Consider the following 17,452-nt stretch of genomic DNA (forward strand, 5'->3'; position numbering starts at 1 on the left):
ACTTACGTGCCATTTATTCATGGGAAGGTGAGGAAAAACTGCTCGGTTTTCATGATGATGAAATGTCGACTAATCGTCGCACGCACGACGGCTACCTTCAGTGTGTTCTGCAATGGTAGATAGTCATTCCGGGCACTGGCCCTATTGCACTACGTGGGACTCCATCTTGTGCAATGGCAGATTGTCAGTCCGAACTGATTGCCTTGTGGGAGTCCATCCGAGAAGTTTACAGCACCGTCTTAATTTCCGCCCCGGGTCCCCCGAATGACTACGACCATAAATTGCCTTACTGTCTCGACTCTGGGTTCCTTCGAACCCCGTCCTGTACGTAGCCTTCAGCTTCTGGCATATCTGAGAATTTAGAAATATCACACGGGTCGGCATGAGTGGAATGGTGAACTCCAAGAAGGGAGCTCGAGATACCCCCTTCCCACAGGCATTCACTCATAGCTCAAGGGGCATCGTTCTTCTGTCAATGAACCACTTACGTTCGAAGGGGATTACGATCAACTCCGGGGCCTCAGTGATATGTATTATAAGCTTCCCTCGTAACTAGGGCTGGTTACTTGTGAGTTGTTATCGATCGTCGCCTATATGTAGAATTCTCGCCATCAAACATATACACCTTCTCTAGGGGTTATGATGTGCAATAACACCCACGGGTTCCTTGTTCAAAATGAGCAGGTCAAAGCTGGAGTTCTCCGTCGATGCGGTCATAAGTTCTATTCACTCTTCAACCCACGCACAAGATGAACTTTTACCGCCGGTATACCCACCCTGTCTATCACACGCGCGGGCATCCTGGAAATGGGAAAACAGACAATCTTACGAGGTCCCTCCTGTCACCAAGAATGCGAATCCGAGGGCTTCCGCCGACCTTTTCCGTACACATGTGACTTCTACAGCAATCTGTCCAGAACACTCGCTTTAATCTCTTCTGTCGCCAAATCAAACGTAGTAATCCTGAACGGTCAAGTGCTTGACTTTGAAAACCGGTTTCTCTGCTTGCCCTTTCTGGTCGACCTTCAATGTCTTGCGAGTATTGTAGTACCCCGCACGGGCACGTACATACTCTTATTGAACAACATATCAGTAAAACAATCTATTCTTCCCCGTACACGTTGACACTGACCATACCCTGTCACAGTTTCGTGCTCTTCATTGACATCCTCCTTCCCGATCAGTCCCTTCCGTAGAAGGACCGGGCTAGGTGCGGGGATCATAGGAATATCGTTACCTGGCCTCGAGAAGTAAATTAAGGAGATTCTGTGTAGATGAGCCTGGTCTGGCGGTGGACGAACGACGCGGTGAATACTGCTTTTGATGTATCCCTTTGAATTAGCGTTGCGTCAATTAAGATCGATTCTAGGTTTAGAGAGCATAATAGGAAGTTTTTGCCTTTGTCAGGAAGGACATCACATCCGCTGCATTGCAGGTTATACCCCCTTCAAGGTGTTTTACCCATTTCCACTCGTTGGAGGGTGCTAGTATTTGTAAACTGTTGGGGTCGTAAATTCAATGTTATTGGTGGACGTTGACGCATAATAACGGAAAGGAACTCACGCCACGACAGGTTGGTTGAAGAGCAGTGTCAGGGACCCTAGCATGTCGTGATTAGCCATTTCCTTTCGTCTGGAAAGGGCGTTGTTGCTCACCGAAGTCTACGGTAACAAAATCAGTCGAGAAATTATCAGAACATCGTTATATGTAATGAGCTAACCCGTATGACCCTCAATATACGTATCTTTCAGTTGCTTGTCCTCTTCCTCCGAACGGGGGTGATACTTTATCTAGCAGCAAAGAAAGGAGGGTGGTTAGAGTTGTGTGCGAATCCCCAGATTACCGTGCCATGGAGGTTGACATGCCATTCTGATATGGTCTTCCGAAGGAGCGCAAAAATCGTGCCGTTCTATAAAGTAGTCTTCCGGTAGTTCCAGAATGATGGCGATGAGTACGAGCAGGCGACGTATAACTTTTTCGTAACAAAGTTTCTGAAACTCAGCTATATCGTTGCGGTGCTTGTTGATCACATCGTGGAGAGGTTCAGCTATTTCTTGATCCAGCGCAGGTATTTTTGGAATGCTTAGCTAAATATCAGCAATATAACCGTTAAGCCAGCAACGATACTTTCGGAGGACCTTACCATTTCAACATTTTCTACCACTTGGTGCTTCTTCCCGCCATGTTCGCCGCCCACTTCCATTACCCTTGGTACCCGATATCCAAGATGGCTAACGAAGAAAAAAAAGAGGTCATTAAACATCAAAAGAATATCCTCGGCAATGCCGTATTGTGGAGGTACGGACAAGCTCACCTTCCACCACCCTCATAATCAGTAACGACCTTCTTCTTCTCGTCGATAGACTGATTAAAAAACTTATTGGCGATGGCGAAATGGTGATCGACTAGGGCTTGTGGGATACCGGAATTAATTACCGTCCAAAAACCCCAGCTCGTGGCAGCGTCCCTTAATTCCGCAGCCAAGGATTCTTTTCCACCCGGTGTGTCGAAGCGGGACAGGTCAAGAGTGAGAAGCGGGGCCCAGTCGAGTTCTGCGTGGGTCTCAGGTGGAGGAAGCCAGTTTTCGAGGTCTGTGGATACCATGGTGGGAGGTGGGAGGGTTGCAGTAGTGAGTGATGGGGTCCTAGTCCGCGACCCTCAAATTTAGGATGTTTCCGATCAAAACAGATGACAATGCTATCCCTCTGAGAAACCGTCGAAATTTAGTGGCACATGACGATGTTTCGTGGAAAACTGAAGTGGTGTGTCTGCGATGAAGCCGAATAGAGGCATTAAAAAAGAAAAGGCATCTCACTAGGACTTCAAGGGTGATTAAACATACCGAAGAATCCGAGGCTCCGGTTAGTAAAAGAAACGCGGTGCCCAGTCCGTCCTCAAAATAAAGATGTCTAACTTGGTCCCAATGCAATTTGGGTGGCACTTACGGTGGTTGCTTTATGAAGTTCGTAATTCAGGATGGGCAGGCATGCAAGTCGAAGGCTCGGCACCTTTTTCGTCCTCGAAGCTCTGGTCTTCATAACGAATAGTAAGGATGTTAATGGACGAGATCTCTGAGGCCTTTCAAGGTTCCGAGATCTCATGTTCTAGGCTGCAAACAGTTCTGAAGGTAGCTTGACGATTGATCGGTGAATACGTGTGATCGGCGTGTACTTCATTGGAGGGACTCGGAGGAAATCTTGTAGTCCCGCTCATAACGATGACCGCGATTCTCTGCCAACCTGCACCCAATGCCCATTCTGCATGACTTCACTGAGTAGGGTAAAAGTCGATTAGGAATAGTCCACATATTCCTGATGGTCGCGTCGTCTCTAAAGACGTTGGAGTTCGCTATCCTCGGGTGCGAGCATATTGACAGGAACAAGCTTGTGGTAAGTGCCACAAGTTATCGAGTGCTCCACCTAGGCCCACGTAGACGAGTACTCGCCAATGCTTTGGCCCTCCGATACGGGTAAGAGACAGTATACGTGAGTATCCCCGTCAGCACACACGGGAATCCCTGCGTAAGGTTCTATGCGTCGGTTTGGAAACCCATATTGCCTCCCAGGTGCGTCAGTAGTTGACCGAGTATACCAGAACTAATGCGAAGGTGACTCTAAAGAAATCCGACGCAGTCCTTTTGGAAACCGACGGCCCCTTGAATGTTGTACGGTATGGATTTAATCAAAACAGGCTAATCCGATCAAGGTTATTTCCTGCGTCAAGGCGATTGAAGCCAGTGAGTGGCTCCAACATGTCGTCGAGAAACTTGTCAACCTGAAACGCACGGAGAACGGATGTCATTGAAGTAAGAGCACTTCACCACGGAAATGTAACAGGCCTCGTGTCACCGATCCTGCTTTGGCGAAATATGAGAGGAAAGGACTTGTCAGTAGTACGAATTGAGTACGAAGCAGTGTCGCGTTGCGAGAATGCCTTATGTAAGCGAAGCAACCGCCCGCCGCGACCGGCTTATCTTATCGTGATCTTATCTCAAAGAATGCTTTTTTCTGCACCTGTTGAAGTTCTGCATTTTTTTAACATCTTAACTTACTTCTACCTCTTTCAAGTTGTTGTCGCCTTGAATCTGTCTCAAGTATTCGGTGTGCCACCGCGTTTGACCAGATTCCATATCTACGAAAGCGGTCATGATGCTTTAACTTGTTTCTCGCTCTCTGGCGCATTATCTCCACCTGAAGTTTCTTCCTGACACTCCGCCAATCAACGTTTAGTTCAACATTCGTGTGTGTGTAACCGTGTCATTCACTCGGGATAACACTTATCTCACTCACTCACCTTCTACAATACATTGACTATTCCGGCATTCTCAAGATCTTCACGCTCCCGGAGGCTGGAAAAGCAGGTTCCTTACCGTGACCTTAGACAGATCTTATTCTCATTCCCACCGGAACTGGGAATTGTACGGCTTTTCTCAAGGATATTATGATATATGAAAGCATTAATCAGACTGACCCCGTCGCTGTCAGCCTCAGGCTGCTCCACATTCGAAGCATCACACATTAAGAGCGAGGCTTTTGGATGGGCCTCGACTCTCGGTGGTCTTTACTTCGGATTTCGAGGCATTCGAGGGCCGGGGTGGCATGCTGCATGATCTTCAAGTTCTTACCACGGCATCTCTCAGCTCGAGATTGGGGGGTGAAGGAACAAAGGTTATTCTGCTTCGTTCAGTGGCTTCATTTGGACTTGCTATTATACATAGCAGTTTGGGCCCGGGAGTCCTCAGTTCTCGATGGTGATTTCCAGTGTCCACAGAAGGAAATTCGAACGGGGACCAGGATTATGGATTTCCTCCATAAACTCTGATTTTACGTTGCACATCGGTCCTCCGGGAGTCCGAGTCGATTGTAGCCTAAGCCTTACTAGACACGCGTACGAGTCGATGCTTCTGGTTCTTCGTTCGGTGTACGACTTCAACAGCAACGATACCGTCCCCCAGATACACCCTCATCGAAAAAATCATTCTATAACGCCAACCCGAACATATTGGAATGGAAACCGCCGAACCTTGGGTCATCGCAAGTCTCCTATTTCCGACGAACGGAGATTAAGTATCTGAAGTGAGTGTATTTATGAACTGTGATATGAAGTACGATATGGACCTACACCCTGCAAGACGTCGGTAATGCCTGACAATACGTTAAAGCCCAAAGGGTCTGAGAGGAGGCGGCATCATCGAACAATCCATCACGAAACGTAGAAACGACAGTTGTGCTTGCTGACGCCTTGAAGTCACGGTGGGACCAATTATGGAGTTCGGTGAAAATGAAGCAGGCAGTATTGACGACATGCCTGCACGAGACGCGTTCAACGGGTCGGCCCCAATTCTCTTCATAGTCGCAAAGTGCTGCCGTGCGGACTCTAACTTTGTGGCTCTCCCCGTACTTGTTGACGTTACAAACTCGCGGATGTTTACCCCAGGGTTTGAAGGGGTCTGACGCGCCTTCAGATATGTACGATAGGTTTCACATTCAAGAGATATAAACCTTGTCCTTTGAAGACATTCGATGATAAAACGAGACCTAGAAGAAGATCAGAATCGATTATCGAGCCATTTACCCTCAGAAAAACGTACCACTGCCCCAACGTGACACCTCCTACTGGGCTTCGGCCTTCACCTTCAACCCCTGCGCCATAGCCCGAACCGCTTTCTTCAAACCCGGCGCTACCAACAACCTGACCACATAAGCCAACCACCCTCGAAAGACCTCATACGTCGCATACTCCGTTTCCCCATCATCTCTCCTCCTAACCGTCTGCCACCTCTCAGCATCAAGCAAAAACGTTGGTACGCCAGTCATTCTCCACGCAATGCGGTGGTTTTCATGGTCAATGTGAGTTATCGTCGCGCGTACGGAGGATTTTTGCCACGGCCAGAGAGTAGACGAGTCAAACGTTGCTGGAATATGAACTGGTTTGATTAAGACAAATGCACCGAGCGTGGGCGTTTGGTCAGAGAGTGGTGTTTGGGAGGTCGCGTCTAGGATAGTTTGGTTGCGGCTTGGATAAAGATTTTCAGATGCAATACCCCCCCCCCCAAAAAAAAAGTGTACATACACAAACGGATTCCTGTGATCAAATCGTCTTTTTCAGTTTTCTTCATATTCGCGAAGCTTCAAGGAGGAACTTGACAGCACGGTTGAATAACGTACCATTCTTTGTACGACTTGAAATCCAGGAGGGTTGACCAGACTTTTTCGACAGACGCGTTGATTGTGATAGAGTCAGCGACGAGAAGGACTCCGCTCGAAGCATCAGGAGGTGAGTCGCGACCCCAGTCGTCAGGCATGAGTGTATGTAGCAAAAAAAGAGACTTGACGTGGACAATGACGCGATCGATGTGGGAAGATAGTCACGTGAAATACAGCTATCCTTCTTTCAATGTTCTCGGAGCGTCCCAATTTCCAGAGAAACTACTTACCCATAACCCAAACCCTCGGTCTGCAGAGTAAAACCTATCCTCCCCACAGCCTCGGAGTGTTCTTCGCTTCTTCACTTCAAGGAGCTGCAGAAAAAGATCCCAGATATACCGGACGAAGGTCTGGATGCCTACATGAGGGCGGTGAGACACTACGCCCCGCTGTATACGAAGAGTCCAAACCTAGGGTATGTCCCATTTTGACTGGATACAAACGGAATGCTGACCCAATGTGGTAATCAGAAAAATACACGGCTTTGGGTGTATTCCTCTCAACAACTTCAAGTCGAGGACCCATGTTGGCGCACGGTTTTACGTTTGCTGCAGGATGTGCGAGACTTTTTCAATATAGGTGAAGGGAGTTCATATCTCAGGTGTGAAGCTTGAGCTAGACTGTCGTACCGCTCTGCAGTAGGCTTCGAGCCTGTGGCACACGCACTGCTCAAATGAGACGTGGCTGGGCTCGTAGATGTCGATGAACCCTCGTCCGAGATGGAAAGCAAGCATTATTCGGAGTACAGATAGTTCAACGTTCAACTGGTGAGGCTCATCGGCGAAACGATCTACACGGCACGTCCAAAAGGAACTGATTTATTATTCTGTATAAATATCAGTTCAAAAAATTTGCAGTCGAAAACACAAGCACAAAACGCATCAAGCTTTTTCACCAGAAAAAGAAAGGTTGGCTGATTTTGAAAAACGGAAAGTTACAAAAGGATTTTAGGTCAATACCCATAAATTGGTCAAACGGGTCAAATTTCAGGTTGGTTTCCCGTACGAAACACGCCGCCCTGGAGGATAGTCGTTGATGTGTGCACATATCTACCAATTGTTTGTGGTTTAGTTTTGGCTTCATTGAAGTTTTATGCAGGTAAGAGAAACTCATAGCGACTCACGTGAAATCTTTAAACCGCCGGTGTTCGAACCTTGAAGATTGAAGAGTTGAAGTTCCGAGGCAACGGCAATTGTAGAAGTGGACGACGCCGAAAGACGCGATGGAGATGCGGTCACTGCAATCTCGACAATCCCAGGATTTCCAGCTTTCGACGAGTCGGTGCTCGGTGAACATAATCAATCAAGTCCGCATCAGTGGCTCTAGTGGAAACACAACATGGCAGTGTAGGTGAAATCTAGTTCGCATATCGAGCATAATGATTGTCATTCAGGCTGCCGATACAAGCTCAAGGTATCAGACTCGGAGGTGGCTCTGAAGAAGTCTGAGGACAGCTCCGAGTGGTCAGAAGAGCAGGAGTAGTAACTGGCCAGTTTCGAGTGGAATCCCGACGAAGTCCTCTTGGAAACTGAGGGCCTCTTGAATGTCGTACGGTATAGATTTACGACGGCCAAAAACGGGTCCGACATCGCGATCAAGTTTTTCCCCCTGGTACCAAGTGAGAGGCAATTTCTTGAAACTGTGCGGGACCAGATCCCCAAACAACTTCGAGGAAGAAGAAGAGGTTTTCGGCTGTTCAGAAAGGCGATGGCCTAGTATACAGGCCACAACTCTGTCGAGAAGTAATTGTCAGCTCAAGCACATTGAAGAACGGATGCGGATGTCATCGGATCAACACTTTAACTTCACCATGAAAACAGTCCATTTTGGAGAGCAAAGTCGGCCCTGCTTTGATAGCCTGGCAAGCCCGGCTCGTTACGGAAGAAGATAGTCGTTCTTCCTTGTATAGAGCCTGGGCCCGAGGGAGGGGGGTCAATAGGGAACCCCCTCTTATCAAAAAATTCGAAGTCCGACAGCTGTTGCCCTTAGCGGCGGATGAATCAGAACATTTGTGTCAGACTGATCACGTTGCTTTCACACAACGTGAAGTGTAGAATTTCGAAGAAGCTACATTAAAAGAGACTACATTCCAATGCTTCAATGATACTGTGTATACATACTGGTATTATGTAGAGGAACGTAGAAATTGGGATTAGAGGTAGAAACTTGAAAAGAAAATAAATTGTTGTGAAACTCACGTACACTTTTTGCTCCGAGCTCGCCATCGGCGGAATGAAATAACTTACTGATGGTTCCTCAACAGGTCAAATATTCTCGACCGTCAGCGCTATCGATACTGAGCTTAGCGGATTTGGACATGAGCGAGTTGAGTCTCGATGCTGTCTTGACAGTGAGGGATCCAGAGTAATCAATAGAATAGGATTGTCAAGGTCATGGAACGCAAGTATCTACCTCGTGACCTTACCTAAGAGCCGTCTCCGGCAGCTTGTCGGACCTCGAAATCTTTTGATAATGGGGGGTTCCCCTATGACCCCCCTCCCTCGGTACCAGACTACTGCTTTGATGGCGGTGAAGGAGTAAGCACGTGTCCTGGTGCCGCGGGCAAACCCCGGCCGCAACCCGGCCTGTTTCAACTTCACCATGATCAAATCACGATTGATCATTGTGCTCGCCACAAGATATTTCAGAAGTTCTTGGGAAACAGCATCACAAAGTCATCGTACCCGAAGGCTCACATGGTAGGGCTTGTCCGAGGGACCCTCGCGAAGCTTTCTTGACAGCCCGCCACTGGAGGCAGTAATTACTGGAATCAAGACGCTTTTCCTTGGCTTTTCCTTTCAAACGACGGGACGCACTTGACGTATTCATTATTGCAGCATCTTACAAAGTCCTATCTCCTCCTATTGCTGCCAAACTGTCTCAAGTATTCACTGGCATCATGTGCCAGCTTTGCTTGGTAAAAACAAATGATCCAAGGCCTTCCCGACGTACACCGACTCTCCTCCTGCTCGAGTCTCGTTCTCTGGCGCATTATCTCCGCCTGAAGTTTCTTGGCTGGGCCCTCGAGGACGTCCGACAGTACCTCCCGCCCCCCCAAATTAAGGTTAGTAAATTAACATATCATTTATCGACATCATGATCATTCGGGGTTGTTTCGAAAAATGTGTGCGGCGTTGTCGTAACTGCCAGTGTTTCATTCACTGACATTCGGGATTACAGTGATCTCAACCTTTCAACAATTCCGTAGTTGACAATTGTACGCCGGCATTTTTTATCAAGATCTTCACAAAGTTGGATAAATTACAGAACCTGAACAAGCAGTTCCCTTACCTTAGACGGACATCATATCATTCCCGCCGGGACTGGGAATTTGTACGTACGGGTTTACGGTTTACTGGAAGGTATTGTGATGAGTTATATGAAAGCGGTCACCCGTGGGCCGTCAACCTGGGAATAATATTCAAGCTATACATCAAGTGTGAGGCTTTTGGATGGCCCTTCGCTGTCGGAGTTCTCTAGTTCGGATTTTGAGGCATTCGAGGGCCCGGGTTGGTATGAACATCGAGTTCTTGCTTCTCTCAGCTCAAGATTGTGTGTGTGTGTGTGAAGGAACGAATATTCATTCAGTTGGACTTTCCACAATACCAGCAACCTTAGGACTACTCAGTTTCCCGATACGGTGATGGGGACTCAATATGAACGGGGACCAGGTTTCTGGATTCCCTCCTTTGAACTTCGATGTTTACGGGTCGTCAGTTACGTTGGTCATTCGTGCACCATCGGTTCCTCAGAGTCTGGGAGTCGATTTGTACCCTAAGCCTTACTAGACATGGACACGCATATTCAATGCTTCTTCGAACTTCAACGTCCAACAGTGACAATGCCATACTCGCCCCCCCCCAAATGCATCTGAATCATCAAGATTATTCTGTAACATCGAACGTACTATCGATTCAAGTTCGCAACTCCCCAATTTCCGATGGACGGAAATTAAGTGCAGGAAGTGAGTGGGTTGTAGTGATATGAAGTTACGATATGGACCTACACCCTGAAACAGGTCCGTAACATTAATGAAGTGCTTACCAGCCTTGCCCGACAATCCACGATTGAGCGCGGAAGCGTTATACTTGCTGGCACCTTGAACTCATATGGGCGCATGGGCGCATGGCTACGTCTGCGTCATGGCTCATCTGTAACACTTCCTACTGCGCTTCAGCCTTCACCTCGGATCGACAATGAAGAGCTTACCGTCAGTGACAGCGCGAGCAAAGAGTTGAAGAGGAAGGCGACATCATCGAATACAATCCACGATGAAGGCGTGGAAACGATAGTTTCCGAGTCAAGCTTGCGGACATGACATGGAGTTCTATGAAGACGAAGCGGGCAGTATTGGCGGGATATCTACATAAAAACGCGTTCAGCACAATCGCACCTTACTCTTTTCACGTACTTCATACATAGTTGCAAAGTTGCTGTGCGGGCGGAAGGGTTTTCCAACCTCTCGCGGTACTTATTGGCGTTACAGACTCGCCGATGCTTATAACCGCAGGGGGTGGGAATGGTTCTGAATCGCCTTCGTCCAGGAGAGATTACACATACAAGATACATAGATCTTCGTCCTTTGACCAGAAATTGTCAGAATCAATATCATTCTTTCCTTGACAAAAATAATGACGCACAACAGCCGCATCACTGCGCTTTTTTTTTTTTTTTTGTGGAGCGTTTTACACTAGCCAAAAGGGACCCAGAGGTTAGGTAGACTTCCACAGGTGACCAGCAGCCAGGCCGCCAACTGTGGTGTTTCCGTCTCGCATTGTTTCGCGGGGGTACGAGACCCCGCATAGGACGAACTACCACCTGGAGGAATGCATTACTGCACTTGACGCCTGTTAGCGTCGTTCGTGTGGGGCTCCAGCATCATTGTCTCAAGGCTGCGCCTGTCATCGACTCACCCGATACCCACTAAACCCCCAGTCTCCATTGGATTAAAACCGCGGAGATCGTCCTCGATATCGAATATTTTTTTCCAGGTGTCGACTACCCTGTGCTTTGGGATTGACTTTCTGCCATATTTCAAGCGGTCGGTGAGTAGAAAATCCAGTCGTGCCCTGAGCAATATCGTGTATGACCACTTAGCATCACTGCGCTTCAAGCTTCAAGCTTCAACCCTCACTTCAACTTCCGTAGCATATCCCTCACCGCGTTCCTCAACCCCGGCCGCGACCAAGAACTAAGAGTCAACCCTCGAAAAACCAACACCTCATACGTCTTATCCTACGTTTCTTCCCATCATCTTCGAGCATCAGAGCGAAACCTCAAAAACTTGAGTGCCGGTAGTCCAGCCTTAGTCCCAGTCGTTTCTCCAGGTGGTTTCATGATCGATGTGAGTTCGTCCATCATCACGCGTGTGCAGTGCCATTTTGCCATAAGATAATCTACAAGGTTTCGGCTTGTTCAGGAGAAAAAGGAAAAGGTCAGATTGTTGGCGTTGTTACTCCTCGGGTGAAAAAAAAGTGCGTACATATGTACACAAACGGATTCCTATGATTGCGACGAAAGAAGTGAATATTAGGAGGTGAGTCGCAGACACGAAGGGAAAAGACCGCGGTATGGCGGTGTAAGGTCACATGGATGACGCGACCGGGGAACTCGGAGACGTCGATCCTCGGGCAAGGATACTTGGGATGCTCATAGGTGAAAGGACCCACAAGGAACTGATTTATTTTGTATGAACATTATTTACAGAACACACATCGAGCGTTACCAGAAAAAGAAATCGACACAAGGCCTTGAACGAAACGCGTCGTAATACAGTGAGTTGAGGTATGCCAATTCATGGTGCCTCGGTTTCGGCTTATACCTCGAACCTCGGGGCAGTCTGACATGTTTAGAAATGTTCGAACCATGGAAGACTGGAGACTGGAAATCCGAGGCAGTTGAGTACCACTCGGAATCAAGGGCCGACGATGCCGAAAGACAGTATTTGACCTCGGCGCTCGGTATCATCGATGATCACTAAACCCGCCAGCGAAGACAGAACATGGCGGCGTAGGTGTTTAGAAGGCTTCCAAGTACGCCCGCGCCTGTCCGCGCGTCGAGGGTGTCGTTCAAGCGCAGGTCATTCCTGTAGAGAACGACATGGCAAGACAATGAATGATGCCGAGCACACGTACGTCGTAGGTGGCGGGTACGTGGACCTGCAGGGCTGCTGAAACTGCTCTGAGGAAGGCTCGGTCTTGCAGCCATATATCCGATTCAGATATGAGTCAGCGGGGATGATAAACCGCGGCATGACTCAGTCAGGCCTTGGTCAGGCCCCTTAATTGGAACGACAATTATGGGGTGGCCAAAGTATAAAAGGACCAGAGAAGTACAACAGACGTACCCAGGATGTCTTGTTCCCTTGTCCGCGCCTCCTCCTACAACATGCTCTCTCACTCCTACGCCAGTTCATCCCGACAACAACCATTTGTCGAGTCTCCCGCTCAGAGACGCGCTCGCCGCCAGTTTCTAGCAAACCAGAGCACTGGTGAACACAAAGTCCAAACATGGCTCAAATCCCAATCGACTTACACAGTCACTCCCGGGCCACGCGTTGCCCCATCTCCCTCTGTAAAGGGCCATCGCAGGAACAGACATAGCATACTGGAGACACGAGCTTACCACCTCACCTCGATCCCTGAAGACGAGCCATACATCCTCTACTCCACCCCGCTACCCCAGAAACCATCTCAGACGCCCTCCCGCGTACCCAGGCGGCATCAGCATCTCAGGTCCATCCCAGAGGAGTAGACGGGTTGAATATTCGATTAAAACGGACTGTTATCCATTCATTCTTGGAGAACAGGGTTGGACATCACTTCTAGTCCTTCACCCCAACCCGAACTCGCACACCTGGTCTTGGCCTTGCCGAGCCATGTCAAACTACACCGCAGCACATACATATAATAACATGCCAATTATACCTACAATCTGGTTAAAATAGATTAGTTACTCGCGTTTGAAAGCTGCAATCTTGTATGTATTTGTAAAACGCCGCTTCCATAATCTCAATCATGTCGAGTTTACCCTTTTTACCGATGTGAGCCCATATTGCGCGACAAAGCGACCGAGAGAGCCAGACCCCGCACGTTTCCCGAAGGTGGCATTCCAACGCGCCAAGAGCGACACGAGTCTAGAGCACGCTATGTAGGATGGTCACATTGACAGTCTGTCGGTAGTTTTACGATTGTGCCCAGGTACAGTCAGATAGATAAACACGAAATGTATATTCATTGACGGTCTCTCGGCAGTTTTACGATTGTGCCTGTGCAAGGCCTGGTCCTCGAAGAGTTGAATAGTTGAATGCCATGAAATTTTTATGATGCTAAGGAAAAGGGTACACAAATAGAACGTTCTACGACAGTGATAGATAAGAATGGTCATATAATACAACGAGTAGACGTACCTGTATCCCCCACTTAATTTACTTCTTGTTCTTGAGATCCTGAGTCTCTTGTTTCAGTTTTTCCTATACATAGTTCCGCGTTGAGGCTTTGATACTAGTTCTCAAATGGAAAATAAAACGTACGAGCTCAGCTTTCTGCTGCTCGACCTAGAAAATAAAATAATCAGCACCAAACGTCAAGAGACGCGGTTGGGTGTAACACGTACCATAGCCTTCAACTTGAGAAGTTCTTGTTTATGAATATATTCGTCTACATTCCCAAAAATTAGCACCTATAATAAATCAAGAAACATATGAATCTTACTCTCATGTGCACTTTCCTTATCCCTAAAAAGCAAGAAAATAAAAATGGACATCAGGAAGTTGCAAGAACAAAGAACGTACTTGAACCCCTTGGATTGAGCAACACTTCCTTCTTTGTAGCTGGAACTGAACCTCTTTGGTGTTAGAACAACTTGAGGAAGGCGACGAGCGGCAGTAATGCGTGCAACGAACATGGTGGGATGGATGACGGTGGCAGACGATGCCGGCCCACCCCATCCCTAATACGCGGGAGCGTGTATGTCACATCACCTCGTCACACATTAATATTCACCAACCATCATGTCGGCCGTTTTCAGACGGGCTGCTAGCAATGTAAGTTTTCCCCGTCTTTATTTCCACAAGAGTCTGATTGAAAAAAACGCCAACAGGCCTCTCGCACTAGACTTTTCTCTTCCTCTGCTACTGCACGCAAAGGTATGTTTTTGCGCTGGGTTGGGTTGAGTGAACCATATGCTTAAATTCCGATTCCGATTCCATCCGTACCCGTACCCGTACCCTCCAAAACCCTTTCGAATTCTTCAAGACCTCGTACAAGACTTGTACCTAAAGGAAATTAAAGCTTACAAGCCAGCACCTGTCGTGCGTTCCACCCCCCTCTCAAAAACCAAAAACTAAAAAAAACCGCCTTCGCCTCTCTAGCCCCAAAACGCACACGTCGGCCTCGTCAAACAATACTCCCCACCCCCCGCACCCAAAGCTCCTACCCTCCCTTCTGATATCTCTGTTGAACTATCAGAGTATAGCTCTTCCGAACCAGCTGGGATCGCACCCACAACCACATCATCCGCTAGTGCTCATGCATTTGGGGGCGAAGACAATGCAGGTAATGTGAGCGGTGCAGATGCGTATTTGGGGTTCCTTGAGCAGGATTTGCCGAAACGCGAGGAACACCATCATTAGAGGGGGAAGTGCTAGGGTAGAGTGGGTTGGGGTTTTGTTAATGTTGGGTTTGTTGTAGCGCGTTGGAACGAAATTCCAGTTTTATTGCACTTTCAACGGAATCCGTCGAGCTTGAGAATCCCTGATTGGCGGTCCGTCGTTGTCATGTTGGTCTTCGCAGGAGATGGTAAGACAGGAAAGTTGGTGGGCACTGAGCGATCCGCTGAACCGTACTCCAGTGAACGGTGGTTTTTTTTTTTCATCAAACGTGTCTCCTATCCGACAACACCGTTCATACCGTGACACAAATAAGGGTAAGGTGGGTATCCTCGTCCACAAGATCCTTCCCCCTCCCCCCCACCATGGCCAAAGCCTTCGCCTACCGCAACTAGCCCGCCCAAACCATTTACACCGTCCTCAGCATCTTCTGGATCCTCTTCCGTCTCCCATTCTGGATGTTACGCAACGCATCGTCCTCTTGGCGTCCCCGCCGCAACTGGACTTTCCTCCGCTCCATCATCGTCGAAGTGGCCAACGCCGTTGTTCTCATCATGGCAGAAGCGTTCCCTCCTAACCCCAAATCCTATGAAGAGCTAGCGATGACACCTGGGTTTGTTTGGTCGAACCGCTGAGTGAGGAAATGGTTGTGGGTGATGTGAAGCGATACGCGGAGGTGAATGGTGTGAGTAATGAGAGAACGGGTGGGTTTTGGTATGGTTTGGAGTGGGTGGAGACTACGCCTCCGAAGGAAGCTGGGCCTGGTGAACGGGTTATTTATTATCTGCATGGTATGGTTTTCTGTCTTTTTGTGCCTTTAATTATAACTCTGATAAATCTAAATCAACAGGTGGTGGATTCGCCGTAAGTTCAAGTTACCCAATTCCTACCATACCCACCACCTTAACTAACCCTTCAACTACAGATGGGCAGTGCATCCCCCTCGTTCCCCCTAACACCCACAACCACCCAAGGACTCCTCCAACACACCTCTTCCTCCGGGTTCACCCGCGTCTTCGCCTCCGAATATCGCCTCTCCTCCGGCCCCCCTCTCCCCCCAAAGAACCCCTTCCCAGCATGCTTATTAGACGCCCTCGCTGGGTACTTCTACCTAGTCAATACCCTTAAATACCTCCCAGAGAATGTTATTTTGGTGGGGGATTCGGCGGGAGGACTGTTGGTGTATCAGCTTGTTCAGTATTGTGTTACCTATCGTGGTCGTGGAGGTGGAGGTGGAGGTGAAGCCGAAGGAACGACCCCCTTCCCAATCCCACGCGGCCTCCTCCTCTTATCGCCCTCCGTCGACTGTCTCCTCCGTCCTCTACCAGGGACAAGTATGATCACGAACAGACGATCCGATTATCTCGTTGCGTGGTTTGATAAACGCTATGGTGTATCTGCCTTGATGGGTAAAGGGCTTGTAGAAGTGGATTTGGATCATTCGTGGTTCTCTCCTGGGTCCATGAGTGATCGCGACCGCGACGAGGAGGAAGAATTGAAGAGTATACTCAGGCAATTCCCAAAAACGATGATCGTTACTGGAGAAGCTGAGATGACGAGGGATTGTAACCGGGTATTGAAGGACCGGATGGAAAGGGAGATGGGGGGAGGGTGGGTGGTGTACGTGGAAGTGGAGGACGCGCCACATGATATTCTGACTTCGACGGTGTGAGAACCGGAAAGGACGGTTGCGTTGGAGAGGATTGGGAGGTGGGTTGGGGAGTTGTGATGTCCGAGTCCTTTTTTTTTGTTGAATTGAGCGCACCGTGGGCCTTGCTGGAGTCCTGGGTCATAGTCCTTGGTCAAGTTGGCTATGTGCTACGTACTAGGTAAGCATGTAACTTTTGTCGATTTTGTGTCGTGTTACGGTTTTTTTTAAAAACATGGGTTTGTCACGTTGGTCTTTGACCCATACCTAGTGAAGAGTAACGTCAGCGGCGCGAACGCGTCGCGCGTAACCTCTGGTCCTGCGGCCTAAGGACCTGAGGCCTCGGACAAATGTAAGGCGATGAAGGTGTTAAGAAATACGTTTCGTTGGTGCTCGAAATAGGAGTCGTATGAACATGAACGCGGCCAGTACCGGGCTGCAAAAGTCGTACCGCCACCATATGCATGGCAATCACGAATTCAGCATGGTGCCTTGATCGATATCAATCCCCTGATTCCTGACATTACAGCACAGTCAACTAGACTGTGATTATACGGTATTTGGGTGGGAAGTAGAGTCGGAACAACGGCGGAGAATGCGCCACAATGGACGGTTGCCACTTTCAAGAGTAACTAGTAAGTACTCGGACGTTGGGTATGGTTGAACGAAAACCTCTGGTAATGGCAAGGACCCAGTGAGGCTCGGACGAAGGCAAAGCAATGAACTTAATGTCACAACTCATACCGCCATGTTTCGGAGTCAATGCTCAAAATAACTACCGTGACTCGTTCAATTGTAATCTACAGAATTGGGCTGCAAAAATTCATACTGACACCGCCGCGAGCCTGAGAATCGTAATTCAGCCATGGTGCATTGATCTGACATTCCAGAGCAGTCAGCCGCATATATATCATGTCAGTGTGAGTAGCATACAATTACAGGCTGTGATTGTATTTGGATGGGAAGTGGAAACGCGCGGACACCCTCAGG

General features: G+C 48.4%; 8 protein-coding genes across 8 annotated transcripts; 4 read left to right on the top strand and 4 right to left on the bottom strand.

Annotated features, from left to right (window-relative positions):
- Positions 1-948: 948 nt before the first annotated feature.
- E1B28_013641 (uncharacterized protein) lies at positions 949-1,416 on the bottom strand (the record flags this gene model as incomplete). Its single annotated transcript, XM_043158810.1, has 3 exons — positions 949-1,073; positions 1,133-1,331; positions 1,399-1,416. 3 exons carry the CDS (start codon positions 1,414-1,416, stop codon positions 949-951), a joined length of 342 nt encoding a protein of 113 aa, XP_043004165.1.
- A 398-nt stretch (positions 1,417-1,814) lies between these two features.
- Positions 1,815-2,604, bottom strand: E1B28_013642 (uncharacterized protein; the record flags this gene model as incomplete). The annotated part of the gene is made up of 3 exons (XM_043158811.1): positions 1,815-2,087; positions 2,144-2,231; positions 2,315-2,604. The coding sequence occupies 3 exons, from the start codon at positions 2,602-2,604 to the stop codon at positions 1,815-1,817; spliced, it is 651 nt and encodes a 216-aa protein (XP_043004166.1).
- A 2,355-nt stretch (positions 2,605-4,959) lies between these two features.
- On the bottom strand, positions 4,960-6,347 carry E1B28_013643 (uncharacterized protein). Its single transcript, XM_043158812.1, has 4 exons — positions 6,168-6,347; positions 6,073-6,084; positions 5,591-6,015; positions 4,960-5,537 (listed from the first exon to the last, which is right to left on the bottom strand). Exons 1-3 carry the CDS (start codon positions 6,302-6,304, stop codon positions 5,613-5,615), a joined length of 552 nt encoding a protein of 183 aa, XP_043004167.1. The 5' UTR covers positions 6,305-6,347; the 3' UTR covers positions 4,960-5,537; positions 5,591-5,612.
- A 32-nt stretch (positions 6,348-6,379) lies between these two features.
- On the top strand, positions 6,380-7,440 carry E1B28_013644 (uncharacterized protein). The gene is made up of 5 exons (XM_043158813.1): positions 6,380-6,621; positions 6,677-6,785; positions 6,846-6,973; positions 7,048-7,243; positions 7,305-7,440. The coding sequence occupies exons 1-3, from the start codon at positions 6,397-6,399 to the stop codon at positions 6,881-6,883; spliced, it is 372 nt and encodes a 123-aa protein (XP_043004168.1). The 5' UTR covers positions 6,380-6,396; the 3' UTR covers positions 6,884-6,973; positions 7,048-7,243; positions 7,305-7,440.
- A 4,961-nt stretch (positions 7,441-12,401) lies between these two features.
- E1B28_013645 (uncharacterized protein) lies at positions 12,402-13,234 on the top strand. Its single transcript, XM_043158814.1, has one exon. The coding sequence runs from the start codon at positions 12,558-12,560 to the stop codon at positions 12,957-12,959; it is 402 nt and encodes a 133-aa protein (XP_043004169.1). The 5' UTR covers positions 12,402-12,557; the 3' UTR covers positions 12,960-13,234.
- Positions 12,561-14,141, bottom strand: E1B28_013646 (uncharacterized protein). Its single transcript, XM_043158815.1, has 6 exons — positions 13,999-14,141; positions 13,919-13,941; positions 13,821-13,864; positions 13,738-13,761; positions 13,615-13,677; positions 12,561-13,563 (listed from the first exon to the last, which is right to left on the bottom strand). The coding sequence occupies exons 1-5, from the start codon at positions 14,109-14,111 to the stop codon at positions 13,633-13,635; spliced, it is 249 nt and encodes an 82-aa protein (XP_043004170.1). The 5' UTR covers positions 14,112-14,141; the 3' UTR covers positions 12,561-13,563; positions 13,615-13,632.
- A 76-nt stretch (positions 14,142-14,217) lies between these two features.
- On the top strand, positions 14,218-14,838 carry E1B28_013647 (uncharacterized protein; the record flags this gene model as incomplete). The annotated part of the gene is made up of 4 exons (XM_043158816.1): positions 14,218-14,250; positions 14,307-14,352; positions 14,462-14,517; positions 14,578-14,838. 4 exons carry the CDS (start codon positions 14,218-14,220, stop codon positions 14,836-14,838), a joined length of 396 nt encoding a protein of 131 aa, XP_043004171.1.
- Positions 14,839-15,630: 792 nt separating this feature from the next.
- Positions 15,631-16,603, top strand: E1B28_013648 (uncharacterized protein). Its single transcript, XM_043158817.1, has one exon. It carries the CDS (start codon positions 15,740-15,742, stop codon positions 16,484-16,486), a length of 747 nt encoding a protein of 248 aa, XP_043004172.1. The 5' UTR covers positions 15,631-15,739; the 3' UTR covers positions 16,487-16,603.
- The last annotated feature ends 849 nt before the right edge of the window (positions 16,604-17,452 follow it).

Source organism: Marasmius oreades, chromosome 9 (genome assembly GCF_018924745.1).
Source record: "Marasmius oreades isolate 03SP1 chromosome 9, whole genome shotgun sequence".
NCBI lineage: Eukaryota > Fungi > Basidiomycota > Agaricomycetes > Agaricales > Marasmiaceae > Marasmius > Marasmius oreades.